A 21,253-nucleotide genomic window follows, 5' to 3' on the forward strand; every position below is an offset into this window, starting at 1 on the left:
AAATAAAAAAGCTGTGCCAAGTTATACTAACAAATTTTCTAGAAGAACAACAACAAAAAAGTTCGCTTGGCGGAGGAGCGTGTCTCCATGAGCTGCAGAAATGAGCAGCATGACCCAGTAACATCCAATCTCCCCGCTTAATGTGCAGCCCTACAGGAATGCCTTTAAAAAAAAAAAGAAAAAGTGAAAAGATTCCCTTAATTTGCCAAAACAAACAGCAGCAGATCGAAAACTGCCCAATTACTCCTGAAAAAGAAAAACTCCTTTCACCATTTCTCTTGCCTTGTTTCCTCCTTGCTGTGATTTCCTCTGCTCTAATCGATACGGCTGCCTCTCTGCGGACCTTGCTCTGAGCTGCCTAGCGAGGGTGCCTGCCAAGGTCAAGGTTTTCAAGGGCAACTTTCAACCGGAAAAACTGCACTAAGCTGGTTGAAAGCCATGTCCTAAAAATGCACTGCCCCCAAGACTATGGTGAAAGTTCCTCCGGAGGAAAGAAGAGTGGCAAAGGCAATAGCACTTTTTCTTGCGGAAGAAATAACTCAAATGTTAAGAAATATTGGGGACTCCGTTTACATATTCTAAGGCAGGGCTAGTCAAGCTGCAGCCCTCCAGATGTCCACAGACTACAATTCCCATGAGCCCCTGCCAGCATTCGCTGTAGTCCATGGACATCTGGAGGGCTGCAGTTTGACTGCCCCTGTTCTAAGGAATTGTTCATCCATTTCCTCGCGCATTAGAGGTGATTCCCATTTTGTCCATGAAATGTTTTGAGTGCCAAGTCATGCTGGATTGACTGACATAAATAAGCATCTCTGAGGCCTGGGCCTATTATGCATGCACTGCTTTCCTCCACTGTCAATTTGCTGACCCTTTTAAATTGTCCTTTTAAAAAACGTCATTAAAACATTCCCATTTATGCATGTGCTCTGATTCTGTGGGGGTTTTTTTTATAGAGAGATTATGCATTCTAGACCGTTCTGACCATAACCGTGGGAGGGGGAACTTCCTCTCTTGTGCTGCAAAGTCACCTAACTGCCACTCTGGCACATTCTGCTGGCAGGGTCTTATGGGAATTGTAGTTCATGGACATGGAGACCTTTCCGTGGCTTCTGAATGCTCAAACTACCACCTTTCCCCCTTTGAGGTGTACTGATCCTTGTAGAGAGTGGGCAGGATGGACCACAGCAGACCACAAGCTTCCATACAAACTTAAAGCCCTGACCATGCCATCCCTTTCCCTGCAAAGATTTTAAAAAATCACTGGCAAACTCAAAACAGGAGCCTCTGCCCATAGCTCAAAGCAGCTCTGCTTCCTCATTCTCCTGCAACCTGGAACTGGCGTTTCAGATCCATCCACTTTGCAAACCTGAGGCCCCCCTCCCCACCGTTGTAATTGATCAGTCGTAGAACTTTGCAATCTCAGGAGCATCGGTGGAAGGCTGTGGAGCAGCGGTTCTCAATCTCACCTTTGTTGCGACCCCAACTTCAGCAGCGGCTGCACGCACACTCATGGGTGGCGCATGCATGTGTGAGTGTGCGCAATCATGTGTGCGCAGGCACACAACAATCGAGGGGGCGTCAAGGCGGCCATTGCCATGGCTCTGCTGCCTCAGCACGCCGTTGTCACCACCTGCCTCAGCACGCCGCCGCCATGGTGGCCAGCAACCTGTGACCCTGGGGAAGGCACCAAGCAACCCCAAATGGGGTTGCAACCCCAAAGTTGAGAACCACTGCTGTGGAGGAAATACCATGCATACAACAGGGTAATTTCTACTAATTTACATGGCAATACAGTTGGCTGGGTGGCCAAGGCTAACATTTATGCATCACAAAAAGACCATCCTCAGTGCCATCAAGCAAGAAAAGTCGATTCAAAGCTAGTTTCAGATACTGCGCTGAAAAAATGCAGTTGACGCCTTGAGGAGGGGCTGTCATGCATAATTTAAAAAAATACGATGGGTTTTGCTCAGCAAAAACAATCCCTTGTGCAGAAATAAAAACAACATCTTATTTTTGGGCAGACTTTTTTGTGCGGCTTCTTGCCATGCATGAGGTGCCCTGCTCTGCATGGAAACTTTCTGGGTGACTCTTGGTCTAGCCTCCCTCACAAATGGCAAGGCTGAAATAGAGGGAGAGATTCTATAAGCTGTTTTGGGTTCCACTGGGGAGAAAGGTAGAGTATAAATTAAAAAAGGAAAGAAATGCAGGCTTTGTAAGACCTGATCCAGTTTCTGTCTAACTAAGAGGCAGATGCAGCAAGGCAATCAGGAATGGTGCCCACACATTAGCCAGTCCCATGGGAAAACCTGATTCAGCATTTTTTTTCCGAGGAACACATCAAGCTGCCTCGGATGAACCCCGATTGCTTCAAAGGTGAGTATTGCCTGCTGTGATTAGCAGTGGCTTTTCGAGGGTCCTTCACATCGCCTATTTCCTGATCCTTTTAACTTTGGGATGCAGGGAGTCAAACCTGGGATGTTCTGCATGCTGAGTAGATAGATATACAGCCAATGAGCCATGGCCCCAGGTATAACCTGACCTGCTCTGGCTATGAAGCTTCCTTGCTGCTTTCCTTTCTTTGGCCAGAGCGGGTCTTCAGTTTGTGGAAGGTTTTAGTTTCAGACTCTGCTTTGGCCTCCATTTCTGACATTTAATTTGTACAGGTGGTTTTAAATTGTGAAAAAAATGATAATTCAATCATTTATAATAATTAAAAATAATTAATGCGATTCTTATTTAGCCTCCTGCTCCAAATGCTTTGGGCAGTGAGCGTCAAGCTTGGCCGCAGAAAGATAAAATATCCCAATTTCCTGAAAAGACTCAGCCCTTCCCTTTCCCTGCACAACCAGCCAAGTTCTCCTTCACAATTTACAAGTAATAAGGTGCTATTTTAGAGGTTTCCTGTGGGGATTTCAAGGAATAGAAAGCTTTTTCACACAAGCAATTTTTGCAAAATCATGGCCTCTCTGAGGGCTGCTTTGGTTTTTGCCTCTCTCTTTTTTTTTTACAGGCTACTTGCACACTTTATCTTCCTGTGCTAAAAAACGAGCAAGGTGTGAAGAGACTGTTGCATGCATTACACATTGCAAAGTTTAAAGAAGGGAATAACGAGTCAATGTACATTTGTGAGAAAAAGAACTGCAACAATATAATGTATTGCCTTCATGACAACCCTATGTTAAAAAGAGAGGAGGTCGGATCCAGCCAGGTTTTCAGTTGGCAAGGCTATGCTGACACAAGCATGGACAAAAGCCATGTAGGATGAGGGGTGTGGTAAGGAGAACTGGAGAAAGCTGGCTGGATTCAACCTGATGTTTGCACGGTTCTTCCCTATAATACAGGGGTAGTCAAACTGCAGCCCTCCAGATGTCCATGGACTACAATTCCCATGAGCCCCTGCCAGCATTCATAGTCCATTGTAGTCCATGGAAATCTGGAGTTGTAGTCCATGGACATCTGGAGGGTTGCAGTTTGACTACCCCTGCTATAATCTAATGTCTGAATAACTAAACTCCGGAAAAGGATGTGAAACCACTGGTTGCAGGCTTGTGCAACCTTAGGTTTGCATTAATTATGCTTAAGGCCAGCTTTACATCTGTTTCATGCAATCAGGGTTTCCCCAACATTCTGCTTGCAAGGTCATACGTGGGGTTGCCTGGTGATTGCTGCCTGTCCTCCAGGCATAAAGCTTAGCTTAGTAAACTAATCTCTGCTCTTACGGGAAGGTTCTTGACTAGGGTTAGGGCAACTGGTCACAATTAGCTTTGAGCACAGGTCAGCAATATGTCTGCACTGGGTCGGTGCCTTAATGTGTCTCTGCCTGTCACTTTGCGTACAATCAACGCTCCCTTCAGATGCTGTGAGGGCAGCATGAAGATCACCGCATTTATGGCTCTGCTGAGTTCCATACCAAGCCGCAGCACAAAGTCGGCTTGACGCCCATTTTAGCATCAGTGTGTGATAAGCCACTGAGAACCCCTGTCAAAATCCTCAGATAAGGAGCTGTTCAGGGCAAAGGAGAATATCTGCTAGAGTAAAACAACATTTGTTACGAATGTAGCAAAAGCTGATAAACAACCAGTACGAGACGTCAGCTAGAAGCGAGCGTGGCAGGGAAATGAGGGAGGCTGTGATGATTGTTTCTTATCCAGCTCTGATGGCAGTTAATGAGCTAACAATGTTCGAGCCGTAGCACTGGGATGCAATTTCGCTGACTGTGATTGCCGCCAGAGGAATTCTATATTTCTGTCCGGCCAGGAACTCCTGACTTGCATGGTAGATCTTTAATGGCCCCATTTGACAGATGGAATACTTGGGAGCAATGACAGAGCTGTGTGAGGAGTATGAAGCAATCAGCACGCTAAAATGTTACAAGAACTGGATAATATCATCCTCCAAAGAACACGGCTGACATCCATAGAATCATAGAGTTGGAAGGGACCACATGAGTCATCTAGTCCAACCCCCTGCACCATGCAGGACACTCACATCCTCATTGCTCATCTACTGTAACCTGCCACCCCCTTGAGCCTTCACAGAATCAGACCATGTGCTACTGTGCAACCTGTCCTTGGACAAACACAGTTTTGCCATTCACGTGGCAATAGGCAGGTAGAAAGCAACACAAAGAACACACAACACTGCAGTGATTCCGAAGATTCATGCGATGATTTCATAGCCGGCCTACAGGCCAATCTTATGAAGAACCTTAGACATGGTCTGTTACTCGTGAAGATCATTGCTCTGTTTGCATAGAAATAGAAAGGTTTATGAGCAGAGAGATCAATCAGTCCCTTTCCTGCTATTAGTTGGGGGAATCAGTACATTATTGCATTACCTTTGTGTTTATGAACAGTGTAACAATTGCACCCTGGGGAGGCAGATCACGTTTAAACGGTGTTACCATTTTGCTTAGGAAATTCGCAATGCAAATCTGAACGAAAAATGACAAAGTTGTACTTCCTACCTCGAGTCTGTCTGTCCTCATTAGCTTTTGCGCTGCTGCAGCTGCAGCAGCAGGAACCGGCACGCCAGGGTTCCCTGCAACTAGCATGGGTGCCGTTGGCAGGATCTCCGCTGGAACTAAGCCGGGGGAGACAGGTCCCAAGTAGGGATTAAAGGCTGTTGAAGCATTGGTGGCTAAGCTTGGTGCAACTGAAAACATTGGCTGGGGGGAAAAAACAGGGAAGAAAACACACACATATTAGTCATCACTTTTCATTCATTACACATTTTACATACCATGCCATCTAATAGATTTTTCCTTATCTGCAACCATGCAGTTTGTTATTCTACTTAGTTTTTCTGCAATGAACAATGGCTAGTATCACCTTCTGTGGAACGTCTGCTATAACTGCAACTATATTCATCACTGACAAAAGGTAGACATTCCTTGGCTGACCAACCTATAGTCTGCATTAATATGGGATGCCAAGAGGTATAGGCAGGATAGTCACACCTCATGAAGTTGTTGGCCACTATACAGGCGCTGCATTGCAGGATTTGGCACAGTTGTTTGCTGCCCAATGACCTCCACTGGTACATGCATGAGCTTTCAGCAGGGAGCCTGTGGTGGTAACAGTGAGATTGTCTGTATTGTGTATTGTCTGTGCTGGGTCTGCAGCAGAAGCAGATCCAACAGGCGTGCCAGCACCGAGTGGTATGACGTCAACCCTGTTTCATGGTTGTTTTCAGAAGGGATTCATGTGCTTTCTAAAATGACTGTGTCACAAAAGCAGGAACAAAGTAATCATCCGGACATGGCCTTATTATTACATCATAAGAACACCTTAAACATTCTTTGTTGTATCGTCATAATGATAGGTCTCAAAAGTTGCTGGACCCCTCTGCCTTGTTTTCCAAACCCACCATTAGAATGGAATAGCTTTGAAGCAAGTTCCTTAAACAAGAATTTTATCCTACAAAGTTCAGATGACAGATTTACGGCAGCCTGAGATTGGGGGGCGGGCAGGGGCGAGGAGAGCTATGATTGAATCTCACCGATATCTTTCGTTTTATTTAAAGCAGTCTTGGGGATTCTGAAGTTGGGTTAGGTTTGCCCTTTTCCTGATCTAAATATACTCACTGAAGCTTTTTAGATCTATTACAGCCTACTCTGTTTTCCATTTAAAATAGAAATAGGAATTCAAGTTTTGTTTTACAATGTTCTTATGCTATATGTTATATCTTAATATATTTTTATCAATAAACAGCTCCTGCACTAATATGCTTTTAGTCTGTATTTGTTTGTATTTTATAGCAGTATGCTGTATTTAAATAAAATTTAAATAAAATGGAGGCTCCCCCTACTCTGGCTGAATGGGGACACAGGATTCTTATCCTGTAGGTGGCCTCTGATCTGGAGAACTGGGTTCGATCCCTCCCTCCTCTATATGTAACCAGCAGAGTGACCTTGGGCCATTCACGGTTCCCTTAGAGCTCCCTCAACCTCACAATAGGTTTGTTTCGGAGAGAGGAAGGGAAGGCGACTGTAAGCTGCTTTGAGACCCTTTCAGTAGTAAAAAGTGGGGTACAGAAAAAAGCCTTATTGCACTACAGATGCTGATTTTCTACCCCTCTTCCTTTCAGCTCTTTTCAAGTTGACTACAATATGCAATGTACCAATGCATCTTTGACAAGTATTTTTTACAACACTCCTCCAACCTTCTGGTTAGGATACAAGGATGCAGAGATCTCATTTTCTGCTCCACTCACATCTGACAAAGGGAGCTCTGAATCTCAAAAACTCATGCTCTGAATATCCTGGTCTGTAAGGTGCTACTTGACTCAAATTTAAGTGTTGTACTGCAGATTACCTACTGAGAAAAATAAAAAAAACCTCCCTACTAATCAACAAACCTCTGCTATTGTCATGAAGAATGGTATGGTGGCAGACATAACAATATGTAATTTGTTTGTATAAGGAAAAAGGTTTCTACATAAGCCTTTCTCTGAGCCGGGGGACATTTAATGATATTTTAAGCAACACTGTCCTTAGTCAGATGGATGGAGCATGAGCAAGAAAGTTACTGAGCTATTAGACCACAGCAATGGAAATAAGAACTCATTCATTCCGTTTCCAACGACTGCTGAGTCACTGTGCATTTACTGGCCAAGTCACTGGTTAAAATTCATGTCCTTGACTCCCGATAATGCAGTGTCATCCTGCTTCAGTGTGTACTAATCCTGCAAGAGCATGAAGGATATTGTGTATCTTTTTGTACTGAAACTTCTAATGCAGGGGTTCCCAACCTGAGGCCCGCGGGCTGCATGTGGCCCCTGACCTCTTTCTGTGCAGCCCTCCAACCTGCTTGTCTGCTGCTATCACCCTCAGGGCATTTTCCCTCAAACCCATACTGTTCTTCCTGTCTCAAGAGGCACCATCTACTGCTGTTCATCCTCACCCTTTCTTGCAAAGAAGACAAGAGCAACATGGTTTGCTATTTAAACTTTCATATGGTTCAATCTGTCAGCCTCCTCTTTGTTCTTATCCTCCATAATAGCATTTGAAGAAGAAATAGAAGAGTTGGTTTTTATATGATGCTTTTCTCTACCCGAAGGAGTCTCAAAGCGGCTTACAGTCGTCTTTCCTTTCCTCTCCCCACAACAGACACCCTGTGAGGTGGGTGGGGCTGAGAGAGCCCTGATATCATTGCTCGGTCAGAACAGTTTTATCAGTGCTGTGGCGAGCCCAAGGCCACCCAGCTGGTTGCATGTGGGGGAGTGCAGAATTGAACCCGGCATGCCAGATTAGAAGTCCGCACTCCTAACCACTACACCAAACTGGCTTTCTTTGGCCCTTCTAGGTAATTTGCTAGCCAGCAAACCTCAGGCACCCGTACCACTCAGCTTTTAAACTTCCCCTCTCCATGAATTATCATGCTGAAGCTATCTATGTATATAAGGAAGGTAAAGTCGCTATATGAATGGGTTCAGGAGATGTCAGGTCTGCTTTTGCAAAGAAGGGAGGGAAAAGGACAGTAAAAGGCCAGGTATTATTGCAAAAAAACAAACAAACAAGGATACAAAGCATTACTGAACATTTCTAGAGGCTCCACCCATCAAAGCAAGTGGCTTCCAAAGTTACCGGGTGAAGTTGCTGCTGCAAGCAAAAGCATTCTTCCTTCCACAACAGGAACTGGTTGCTCTGACTTCTGGCCTTGCTTGTTTCTGCCTCTCCTCCCTTCCTCACTCCAGCTAGGAGTCTTCTTAATACATCTATGACTGCAGGAGCCGGTGAGTGGCCCCGTGAGTACTCTCTTAGCAAGGAAGCTTATGGCATTCCCCTTCTCACATCTTCCTCCAGCCAAGTTCCTGTCCCTCTGGCTGCCATTTTACTTCTCATGACTGAGGCTTGGCTGGCAAGCAGTGATGTGTAAGTGCACCCTGCATATAGTTTGAAGCCAACTTAATGGCATATCTTCTGTTCCAGTTGGAAGGCTGCCCTTGTTCACTCTTTCTGTCTACTTGCCCTTTTTTTGGAGGGCCCCCAATTTTTAACATATTAAAACTAAAACATATTAGGAGGTGTATATTTAAACTTCAAGGGGCTGTGTTTATTAAGGATTGCAATTTAGGATTGCAACTCTACTGTTGGGCAGGCCAGATTCACAATCCACGTTTAAAAAATGGCTCCCAGCCTGTGTATATAGCTAGTGCTTCTGAGAAGTGTAGTGGATACGGGGGCAGCGGTCTCTTCTTTGCCATGGTTGAATCGAATGTTGAAATACCCAGCTAACAGCAGCTAGAGTGGAGTGGATTTAATGGGAAGGGGAGGAATTAGGCCTCTAAAATTATACTACCCTTATTTTTATTTATTCAAGGTTAACATTGAAACTCTGCAACTGATGGTCTGCTTTAAAAGCATGTTGAGGAGAACCTTTCTACTGTGAGGGCCAGCTATCATGTTGCTAAATGTATTGCTGAGGATGGTAGACCATTATCTGATGGTGAATTTGTTAAAAAGTGCATGTTAAAGTAATGGAGGAAATGTGCCCTGAGAAGATATCCTTTGTTAGTTGTCTCAGTTTATCTGAATCTACAATCACTAGGTGTGTTGAAGAACTAGGAGAAGAGCTGTTTGTCAAGGCAAAAAGTTTTGATTTTCTTTCGTTGACATTAGATGAGAGCAATGATATTATAGACACTGCTCAACTACTAATTTTTATCAGGGGCATAGATTCCAACTTCAGAATTGCAGAAGAGTTGTGTTCACTGCAGAGTTTGAAAGGTACCATAAGTACACAAAACATTCTTGAAGGTGTGCAAATCAGTAGAAAATCTTGGCCTGAGTTGGGATAAATTGAAGAGCATCACAACTAATAGTGCAAGAAATATGGTGGGAAGTAAAACTTGATATATTTCTCAACCTAAAGAAATGTGCTGCAGGCATGTTTACAGTCTTTGGCACCAAATACATCTGTGAACAAACCCATTCCAAGATGAAAATTAAATTGTGAAATTAAAGTGTAGGTCAAGGCTTACAGATGAACATTTACATGACATTTTAAAAGTGTCTGTCACAAAACTTGACTTGGACATCAATGACTTGGCTAGCAGAAAACAGCCACAAAAATCAAACTGATTTAGGTAAGCATGTGTAGCTAAATAAAAAGATTCCACAGTAATATATTGTTCCAAAATGAATTGCATTAAAGTTAACATTTCTTCCTTTACCACTGAAAATTAGGAATGGAGCCTAGAGAGAACAGGGAACTCGGTGGGATACAAAGACATACAGTCCACCCTTCAAAGCACCCATTTTCTCACAGGGAACTGATCTCTCAAGTCTAGATATGAGCTGTAATTCTGGAGGCTGGCATCCTTATTGAACATCCACTTTGCCTACAATTTATAAATTATAAAGGAGGACTTCTTTTCAAAATGGAGTCTACCATACAGTAAGTTAAAGGGAGGTGCTCATTCCACCTCCAATGGCATATTATTATTTTGCCAACAAGAATGAGTTCCTTTCACTCTCTGTTGTCCTCTTTTTTGGTCAAGTGCGGGCACCAACTATTGAGTGCTGACTTGCTAAGTGACAAAAGAGGATTCTAAAGGCCAAACATCACATGCTCAGTGTTCTCAGATGGCCATATAGAATGTAGCATTTACTTAGCAATCATGGTAAAGAGTGTTATTGCTCGGTATGGAGAGACTGCACGTCTGAATGATTGAAAGCATATAAATATATGATTTGAAACATGAAACATGAAGCCTATTTGAAACATCACACAGGCATGTGATGTACATCTGGGGTGACTACAACAAAACAGAAGTCAGTTTGGCTTTGGAGGAGCAGTGTCTTGAAAGCATTTTTCCAGGTGTATAGAACCTGTGAAGATTCTGACTGAGACAAGGCAACTTTTGCAAATGTCAGTCTTATGGTGATCCTACTTGATTCTAAGTGCAAGACCCATAAACAACCACCTGTCTTGAGTCTCGGTGAAGTAAATATCAACCGACAAACCTCTGTTCTGATGGAATGCATTCCGACTATCTATGGATGGAAAACATTTCCAAAGAACTTTATTCATGCATGACAGATCTACCCTGTCTTCTTTGCAGTATTTTAACTCTCACTTTCCGCCATTCAGGTCTCTATATGATTCATCAGCTTCACAAATAGCGTTCCAATATACAAAACAAGGCCACCTTATTACGTATTTGTCACAAGTTGACCCAGCATCAACTTTAGAATACATTGCTGCTGACCTCTCATAATTATGTAAAAGTAATGAAAATGCCTACGCTAGCTTGGTCACATACTTTCCTGCTTGTCTGATGCCCGTTGATCATGGTACCCAACACTCCACCCTCCATGATTTCCAACATGCTGTATGCTGGACTTGACCATTCTTCTAGAGTTGGGAGCACAAACCTGAGGGTTTGGCAGGTGAATGAGTGTCCTCAACCACTTCCAAGTCAGCATGGAAGTGTTTGAGACTGCATTCAATGATTATCTAGAAATAACTCTTTGACATTCCCTTTGATCCACAGAGAAGCAAGTAGGCCCAGGATTCCACAAAGGGCAAAGGAGAGGTAGAAGTCCTAGTCATATTATCTTAACACCGCCCGTGGCGCTGCAGGCGCCACGGACTAAATAAAAGGGTAAGGGGTTCTGGGGCGGGATGTGTCCGGGATGAGGAAGGGTCCAGATTGGACCCTTCCTCCAGACAGACAATCGGAGGGACCCTCCAATTCCCAGCCCCAGCAACTGTGAGCCGTGCGCAGCGCGGCTCGCAGTTGCTCCTTTACCGCTGGCCTGACGCGTTGGAGGCGCAAAGTCACGCGGCCGGGGGCTCCCTTGCCTAGCGCCCGCTGTATTTATTTTACAGCGGGCTTGATCACTAGTTAATTAATAAAGCTCAGTTTTTTCCTTTCCACCATCACTACCACAAAACTGGTGATGATGCAACTCTGAAATTTATCCTATAAAGTCAGTCCTATTCTTGGGTAATCTTACATTATTATTATTATTATTATTATTATTATTATTATTATTATTATTATTATTATTATTATTATTATTATTATTATATTTATATACCACCCTCCCCGAGGGTTCAGGGCGGTTTACAGAAAACAGGGAAGGATACAATTAAATGTAACAGGTAACAGTAACAGAGTAATATTATAATGTAAAGGTAAAGGTATCCCCTGTGCAAGCACCGGGTCATGTCTGACCCTTGGGGTGACGCCCTCCAGCGTTTTCATGGCAGACTCAATACGGGGTGGTTTGCCAGTGCCTTCCCCAGTCATTACCGTTTACCCCCCAGCAAGCTGGGTACTCATTTAACCGACCTCGGGAGGATGGAAGGCTGAGTCAACCTTGAGTCGGCTGCTGGGATTGACTGCATGTCTGATGCCTTACCACTCTACGCCACAAGAGGTTCTTTTTAATCTTATCTTTAATACTGTGTTCACTGAGAGACATCCAAATCACTAGGGCTATCTAAAGTATAGGAACTAACAAAGAGAGTCTGTATGGTATAAAAGTACTGGATTTAGAGCTTCAAGTTCAAATCCATATTCACTCATGTAAACCACTGGGGAACCTTGAGCTAGTAATTTAGCCTAAGCTACCTTATATGATTGTTTTGAGTTTGTTGCCCTGAATTCCTTGCAGGAAGGGAGAGATAGAAATATAACCAAACAGAGTCTCCAAATATAGTAAAAAATATGGTATTCAAAGAAAAGTAGTAAGGCTAGTGCTATATACAATACTGCAATGCAAATCTTATGGAATGGAAATGGCAATCACATGCAGCTCATGATCATGACATATCTTGTTACATATGTAACAAGAACAAGTTACATATGTAACAAGAACTGGAAATACATATATCTGTAGAATGAAAGAATGACACATTTTTATGTAATTAAGAACTGGAAAAAATAAAGTGCTGAGAAAGAGACTGAAACAATTTGGGCAAACAAAATTCTGAGGTAATATTTCTAGCTACTGAATTCCATATCTGAATTCATATTTGAAATTGAAAAATGTCATTTCCTATTTCAACTTGTATCTTAAAGGCCTACTGCATGCATTACAGATTTCCTGTACAACAGTACTTCTGTGTAGGAAATAACACGCACAGTCATGTTTCCACTCACGTGTAGCAAAGTATCCAACAGGGTCATAGAAATGTATTGCGTGAACCTTAGTCCTGCATTTTCTTTCTCACTGCTTTACAGTGAGAAAGAAAACAGCCTACATACAGTTGAGTTTTGATCTCAAGTGTGATGACCTTATTTGTTCTGCAGCACATCTATAAAAGTTTGTGAAACTATTTCAGAACATTAAAAAACCTGTATGACATAGCTCAGTGTCTGCCTTCTGCTCTCTATGATCTTTTGCCTAGTTTTACTAGTACTGCTGCTGGAGTGACTACTAATAGCAATGAGATAATGTTTTCTTGTTTTGCAAGAAGGAATGTTAGGGCTTATGAATTTTACAGTAGGAAAGTACAGCCCGCCCACATTCTCCATTGACTCATTCTGATTCAGAGACATGTTCTCTTTTAGAATATGGTCTTCTTAACTTTGTAAAACTATCTTTAAGTGCTACTGGACTATGGGTATAATAAGATGTGGTGTAGTGGTTAGGATTTCTAATCTGGGCCCATTCTGCACACATAGGATAATGCACTTTCAATCTGCTCTGGCAGCTGGATTTTCCTGTGCAGAACAGGATAATCTACTTCTTAAGTGCATTGAAAGTGCATTATCTATTGTGTGCAGACTAGGCCCAGGTGAACCAGGTTCGATTCTGCACTCCCCCATATGCAGCCAGCTGGGTGACCTTGGGCTCGCCACGGCGCTGATAAAGCTGTTTTGACCGAGCAGCGATATCAGGACTCTCTCAGCCTCACCTACCTCACAGGGTGTCTGCTGTGGGGAGAGTAAAAGGAAGGCGACTGTAAGCCACTTTGAGACTCCTTCAGGTAGAGAAAAGCAGCATATGGCCCATTATGCACGGAGTGGAAAGTCTGCATTCGGGGTGGAATGGCGGCGGCTAAAATCACCAGTTATGCATGCTGCAGGCAGCAACCGGGTGCAGAGTCAACGTATGCCGCCGAAAAAGCCACATTAGCGAGATGCGGAAGAAAGTGGAGCTTCCTGGGACCAGGGCGAAACCAGAAGCGACTCCGGAGTATCTGCGTGCATAATTGGATACTCTGGGTTTTGCCGCCGTTGTGTTACGTCCCGTGCATAATTGGTTTGCTTCGCTTCTTCCTCCTCCTCGTTCTCCAAGCCACAGTTTCAGCGGCCGTGCATAATAGGCCTATAAGAACCAATTCTTTTCCTCTTCTTCTTTCAAAGGAGCATAACACTGAAAATTTCAGAAAGCACTTTGACTTCAAAATCTCCTACCTGGGATGATTACATTCTTGACTTTTACCCTGATGGTGCTGTTTTTGCACATGTGCTGTTTTTACACATTGATGGGAAAACACTTTAGAATGCTAACTCACAAAGTACATTGCAACCACACAACTTTTTATCTGCAGTGAAACTATGTCTCTCAGAAAACCACACAGGATATAATGTTAGATGCTTCTGAGCACAGAACCTCTGTCACTTCGGGGGGGGGGGGGGAGGGGTGATGATGGCAGTGTGGAATGGATGTAAAACAGCTAAGGGCCAAGGGCCAGATTTAGCTGCCTTCAATGGATGACATTTGGAACCATAATTCATATCTAAAGAAATTAAGATTATACCTGCAAGGGAGAGGCGGTGGGGATCCTGTAGCTCTCCTTTTTCTTGCCACTTCTTTGGGAATAATCCTAAATAAGACTGTGAAATCTGTCATTGGGCAACCAATTCCTATAACATTTCAGTCCTCAGAATAACACCCTGATCTGTCAGTTCTGCTCCACGTAAAATCTATATGTTGCTTCATGCTAATTATGGGGGAACGGTTTCCAGCAGAGACCATCTGCGTATCTTTTTCATGCTTATTATAAATGTCTGAAACCTAAGAGGCACAAAATGCTTCCAGTCATAGCAAGGCATAAGCCAAAACAGAGGTGGAATCCAAATGTTGACTATAGACATAAGAGCTTCATGTTTTAGATTCATTTTGGAAACGTGTAAGGCATCCAAACTGCAAGTTTCTTGCAAATCAAGGATATTTTAAAGTCTGGGTACAGCCCTTTTGCATTTTTGTTTTGCCCCTCAGTGGTATAAGTGTTTGAATCTTCTGGGCCCGTGGTCTCAGGTTTTATGCTCTTTATTTGCTTACACCCTATAGTTCTCCCTCAATGGGGACCTGATAACACTCCTATGGGGTATGTTAGGATAAAAGTATGTGCCTGGCCCAAGGTCATCCAACAAGATTTCACAGCACAGTGGGGGTTCGAACCTGTAGATTCCAAGATTCTAGGCAAACATCTGAACTGTCTAAAGATCAATTTCCTCATAAAATCTTAGGAAGATAAGACTTGCTTTCCTCCTTCACATTTCTCTCGTTTATTTTATTTTCGTCCAGCTTTTCAGACAATGTTCTTCCTGAGCAGCGCACATCAATCAAGAGTCTCCCACAAGATACACAATGGAAGGCTCTTGGCTCAAACTGTTGGCACGCGCCAGCTGATGAAGCTTTGAATATTGCTGTATCATTTTCAACTGTCCCTCAACATTTCACCTATTTGATCTAAGTCCTGGACACTAAATGCCTCTCATGCAGTGCCAGAAGAGACCTTAAGAGAAATATGGCAAATTCATAATATTTCTGGGTATTATGAGATGGTCACATTTCTATTCCGAACAAGTCATTACAAAGGTTGGTGACATCATTATTCCAATCTGAATTCTTAAACTTCTAAATTTGTACAGCGATAACATTCAAACTGGTGAGCTATTTCTGTCTGCCGTTCAGCATCAAGAGCCTCACTGGAAATACATCATGAAGAAAATGTAAAGTGAGCATATTTTAATTGCATGCAGCTAAAATAATTTGCATATTATTTCAATTAGTGAGGCAGATACCGACTTGGTAGACCTGCATTTGTTCTGCAGTTCCCTCATACACGAACACGCAGTCCTCAGACAGAAAAAGATGGAGCAGCTTTTGCAAATTCTGTGTCCTAATACCTTTTTTCTCTGCATTTAACTTTTTGGAACATGACAATTATATCTTTCTTTAAAAACTGAAAACCAGGGTCCCCAAATGAACTTGAGGTTTGGGACACAATCCTGAATGCAGCTGGAAATTCAGATGACCTTCCTGCTCTGGTGTAATTCCGTAATAAATTTATTACTACTATAGATGACCTTCCAAGGTGAAGCTAAGATTTTAGCATCATGGGAGAAGATTACTGTCAGATCAGCCATGCTGGCCCTGTGTCATGCAATTAGAGTGCTCGGGCTTATATTACGAGTGATAACATCCACTGCTCCAAGTCTCTTTACCCATAATACCCTCTAAGATGATCCATAAGTTGAATATGGTGAACTTTCAAGGGTCTTTTCTCCCCTTCTGGAAAATACAAGTGCTGAGGGAAGGCCCTGAAGGCCACAGAGTGATTGAAGTGGTTTTAGACTGCATGGGATTGTACTATCAAAAATCTGATTGGCCACAATAAATGCAGAGCTTATTTAAAGTAACCCTTTCTCACTTTAAATTGTCCTTTCCTTCTTCAAATTTGGGAGAAAGATAAAACGTTAACCTTAAATGAACAAGGAACAGAATGTGGAAGGTACAAGGAACGCTGAAGGTACAAGATGAATCACGGTACTTCTAGAACAATAATCTCCAAGCAAAACGGAAAAGCCAATAGCTACATCCACAAATGAGTTTGATTTCGTTTTTCATATTCAAGAGGGTACTTCCAAGAAAATTAACACTTTATGTGCAAGAGTAGCTCTGTTGCCTATTCAACACACGTTTTTACAGAACAATTTGCCATTTCTGTTCTTTTGTACATAGCTGATTTACATTTACAGCAACGTATAGCCCCCTACGAGTATGAATTCAAAAGCATTAATGGAAATGGCTTGCATTGTGCAAGCAAAAGCAAATGGGAGCTTTCTGGACTAAGAGAGTAGTTGCTGGTTTTGTCCCCTGGAAATTCAAGGCCACTTCAGACATTAATGTTTTGTGCTTAAGAAGAGATTCATGAATCCAAATGCTCATTAGTAGCCTCACTTATGAATGCCAGGCATGCATAAATATGCAGCTTTTGCCAATACAATGCACCTGCGTAGGCTCAAAACAGATGGGGTCACTCTTGGCAAGAATTTTGCCAGCCAAAGTCGTAACTGATACACGTGTATGCTGTTAATAAAAGATGCTGCTCAGATGTGGCTTCATACCCAGGAATCTATCCTGGTGTGCAACAACTGAAATAGGAAGCAACCTTGAACCTTCAGCAAACCTGCTGGTCGATCTTCCCATCTACCAATTTGTGGTTTTCCTAAAAACTTGTCGCTAAAAAAGAAAACAGCTTTTAAAAGGCATCATAAGCGATTAAGAAATGAAATCTTCTGCACCTCCCCATGCAGATGCTTGCAGGTGATGATTTTCAGTACTATTAAGCGTTGAGGACGACAAAGAAAATCCACAGACTGATTTTCCAAATTTCAAGTTATCATGATGGTGAGGCAAAAAGAGGACATGTATATTGTGTGGTGGGCGTACCCAGCATATACACCCCTACTTCACAGACCCCTCTCCATGGTGCAGGTTCTACCCCTTCCTCAGCAATACAAACCTCCCAAGGTTCACTGCCTTTGCCCCCTGGAACTTAATACATGAGCCATTAACAACCCAGCTTACTCCTGTCTGAATCATTTACCCATATTCCAGTCACGGCAGAATGCCACAATGACACAGAGTGCTAGCTACTGACCAATATAAAATACTAGAGGTGTGTTGGGGCATTATGATGACCCATCTGAAAAGGGGAGACAGAGACTGAGTCAGACTGAAATATCTATCTGCTTAGTCACTACCATATAGTGTTCTCTTTCTTTATGCTGCCAGGTTACATTCTCCTCTGGATCATTTCTCTTTAGCCTTTCATTTATTTACTGAACACCCACTATTTCCTTAGCAGTCTGGTTTTTCTTCCTTCTTCCTAATATAGCCTGCCTCCTTGAGCCACCTTAATTGCTGACCAGAGTTCTACCTGGCTTCCTTTACATCTGTTCCTTTTAAGTTCATCTGCGGGGCATGAAACTGCTCATACATCGGCCTTATGCCCAAGTTTTTAACACACATTTCCTTGTCAACATACTGTCCTTTCTTTCTTTCATCCCCGCGTTATCATGCCCTTACATATATGGTTACTGACACTAAAACCTTGGTGAGACAACCCTTCACTTTGGATAAGCCACTTTGGATGAGCAAATTTTATTTCTGTATGTTTGACAACACTTGCTTTAGTAATATTTCTTATTCATTTGCCTGGGAAATAAACCTGTCATTTCCAAAATTCAACCTGGATCTCTTGTTGAAAATTTTATATTAGCTATTTTCCAACCTTCAGATGATTTGAATACTGTTAATATTTTTGGTCAAAAATTCACCTATTTCATATTTGAGTTCCTTAAAAACTCTCAGGTGAATGCCGTCCGATTAATTTTTAATTTGTCAATTAGAAGTAAGACATTATCACAGCTCTGTTGCTCACCCTGGAAACAATTTGGACAGCTCTACCTCTTCCATACTGTGGACCAGGCTGTTTTTCTTCCTTGCCTTCCTTTATTGCTCCTTCACACTAATGTCATTTGAATGTTTTACCACCTACTGGTTTTCTGATGCTGACAAATTTAAAGAAACATCTTGACTGTCTTTATCTAACATCCTCTTGGGCTTCATTGTTTCACCTTCCCTATTTTATGACACACACTTTACGGAACTATCAAAGTGATTTCAGACATCTCAAACTTCTTGAAGAGGTCCTCTAATCCTCTTTTTAATTAACACATTACATTCTGAGAAATTCTTCATTTTGTAACTGCAACAGATTGGGTTTCCTACATGATTTCTCTCTCCTTATCCCCCTTAATTGAGTTTGTTCCTATTGTTGTCACCATGGCCAAGAGATTCAGCATTTCTCATAAGTCAACCTAGAGCCTGAACACCATTCAAAGGTCAGTCAGGGACTGCCTCCCCTTAGTTCCATGACCAGTCCAAAGGCCCAATCATTTCCCATATGTAGAAATCCATGTTCAGATTGCACATTCAGCCAGTTAATTGTAAGTAACAATACCTTCTAATTGGCAAAGAACTTAGAAAGTAGAAAGAAAAACCCAAAATTATAATATTTTCTCACCTTTACCGTTTGGTATTGATAAATGGAATCAGTGTCGATGAAATATGGAGATCCCTCCCCCCCTCTTTTTTGGAATGTCTGAGGCATATGGTTCTATGAAAAAATAATAATAATAATAGTATTGAGTTAACTAATTCAAATAGAAAACTTATCATACTGAGACAAGTAATTAATAACCACATTTTGTTAACTAAAAAAGAGCAGTTTGCTGACCCTTTAGACCAAGAAATAATGAAGACTCAAAACTCTAAATAAAACAATACAACTTTTCCCATCATACAAATATAAATCACAAATAAATGGGAGGGTTGGGGAAATGGGTGAATTAGAACAGGACAGGTCAAGGAACAGTCCTGCTCTACGACTCCATCAAAAGTGAAGATGTTTAGGAAAACTGAACAGGCTTGGATTCTGCCCATTTCCCACCTAGATTACTTTTCTTTTCCCCCTTTTCTTTTCCTTTTTAGAAAGAGATAAATTTGATAGTCATATTTTTAAGTCTAAGGATATCACTTGGTAAAGTGCTGCTTCATATTCTGTGAACTTTGCTTGTGAGTAATTTTGTAAACTATGTTTGGATTTTTTAGTTGAATTTCACAAGATCATGGATTGGATGCAACCAGCTTTTCTGCAGGTAAGACATAAAGGAAATATCCCATTTGCTGACCTTACAAGAGTATGCTGGACATCATGAGATCTCCTTTAACAAAAAACATGGGGGACAAGGACTGGGGGATTGTAAGGAGGGAAATTGTGCAAGCCAGTGAAAAAGCTAAGCTGGATGCAACCCAAACAACCCAATCCAACCAAATGGTCAATGTTTTATACCAGTAAGGGTTTATAGCAGGGGTAGTCAACCTGTGGTCCTCCATATGTTCATGGATTACAATTCCCATGAGCCCCTGCCAGCAAACGCTGGCAGGGGCTCATGGGAATTGTAGTCCATGAACATATGGAGGACCACAGGTTGTCTACCCCTGGTTTATAGGATCGGACTGTACAATTTTGTACAGGGATACAAACATACACGTTAATCATTTCACAGCATTGTACTATGGTCATGATTTCATCAAATATACTCACTATGATTTTTACGTGTAAACTTAAAAGCAATTCCATGGTTTTCCCTTGGGTAACTGGTAGCATTTTCACAATGAGCAGCATTACTTCAGAATGGATCTGATCACATGCTCTTAAATCCCTTTCTTTTATCATTCCAGCTTGGTGTGGTGGTTAGGAGCGGCAGCTTCTAATCTGGAAAGCCAGGTTTGATTCCCCGCTTCTCCACATGAAACCAGCTGGGTAACCTTGGGCTAGTCACATTCCTGCTGGAGCTGTTCTCACACAGCAGTTTCTCTCAGAGCTCTCTCAGCCTTACCTACCTCACAGGATATCTGTTGTGGGGAGAGGAAGGGAAGCCACTCTGAAACTCCTTCAGGTAGTGAAAAAAGGGATATAAAAACCAATTCTTCTTCTTCACATTATGTGCTGATGACAATTTATATATAACCTGAAGGCACCTACAACAGGACATGCTTTTTCATGGCTACTTGTGACTCTGAAAGCCCAGTGTATAGTGCTTTGCATGAAGAAAGCCCCAGCTTTAATCCCTGGCACTTCTAGTTGGACTCCAAGTAGCTGGATGGAAAAGGACCCTGCCTCAGACTTCACAGAGATGTTGTCATAGTAGACAATATTAGAGTAGATGGAGCAGTAGTCTGACTCAGTATAAGGTTACTTTGTATATAGTGGACTACTGGTCATTTTAGACGTGGGAGATTTCACTTTAGTTGCGAGATGATCTTCCCTTATCTTCAACTCAAGTTTCTAAATCCTCTCCTTGAGCAGCCATATGTCCATCATTTAAGGAGATTCAGAAAAGCAAAGCTTCATTTAATTGACTACCATTCAGTCAACCATGCTGCAGATTTCTACAGATAAGATCCCTTAAGGAAAAAGCATTTCATTTGCAGGTCCTGCCAAAACTAATCTGTTGGTCCTGCATGTCAAATTCAAACTAAACTCAGGGGATCTGAGCAGGGTTTTACAAAGTTCCTCTTTAGTTGTCTACAAGAACAGCAATCTTACCAACCTTTGGGTATTCACTGCCGGGAAACGAGATACATTTACAGCCTGTCCCCAAAAACAGGGCACTTAATTTAGACCAAATCAATGCAACCGAATACAAGAGGATATGAATTCAAATAACTAAGCTAAACCAGCTTGGAAATGAGAGTTTGGGGCTGCTCCTTGCTACGTTTTTCTAGACCAGGATTATAATCCTACATATACTTACCAGGCAATATACCCTTTTAGGATTTACTTATAATCAAGCTGTATAGCTTAGGATCTGCCTGCTAAGAGAAAGCTGTACAAACGTCTCTAAGGTATCAGACAACTAAAGATGACTTTATATGAAGGCATTTATCTGCACTGGCTTACAATATCCTGCTTGGATACCTTTTGTTGGT

General features: G+C 42.2%; 1 protein-coding gene and 1 long non-coding RNA gene across 14 annotated transcripts in view; one reads left to right on the plus strand and one right to left on the minus strand.

The window, feature by feature from the left end:
* The window catches only part of LOC143843080 (uncharacterized), a 236,984-nt gene extending 217,568 nt beyond the window's left edge, over window positions 1–19,416 (plus strand). The window contains exon 3 of the long non-coding RNA XR_013233450.1: window positions 19,370–19,416. This is a non-coding gene — a long non-coding RNA (uncharacterized LOC143843080). The remainder of the gene's footprint in view (window positions 1–19,369) is intronic.
* The window catches only part of MBNL1 (muscleblind like splicing regulator 1), a 186,263-nt gene that overhangs the window by 28,763 nt on the left and 136,247 nt on the right, over window positions 1–21,253 (minus strand). For 8 of the 13 annotated variants that reach the window (XM_077348645.1, XM_077348644.1, XM_077348653.1 and 5 more), the window contains 2 exons: window positions 18,783–18,875; window positions 4,967–5,167 (listed from right to left, as the gene is read on the minus strand). In XM_077348645.1, the coding sequence (XP_077204760.1) occupies window positions 4,967–5,167; window positions 18,783–18,875 (294 nt within the window). Of the gene's footprint in view, window positions 1–4,966; window positions 5,168–5,458; window positions 5,702–18,782; window positions 18,876–21,253 lie in introns of those variants that run through there. The other 5 variants (XM_077348650.1, XM_077348649.1, XM_077348652.1 and 2 more) reach the window with 2 other exon arrangements.

Source organism: Paroedura picta, chromosome 8, assembly GCF_049243985.1.
Source record: "Paroedura picta isolate Pp20150507F chromosome 8, Ppicta_v3.0, whole genome shotgun sequence".
NCBI lineage: Eukaryota > Metazoa > Chordata > Lepidosauria > Squamata > Gekkonidae > Paroedura > Paroedura picta.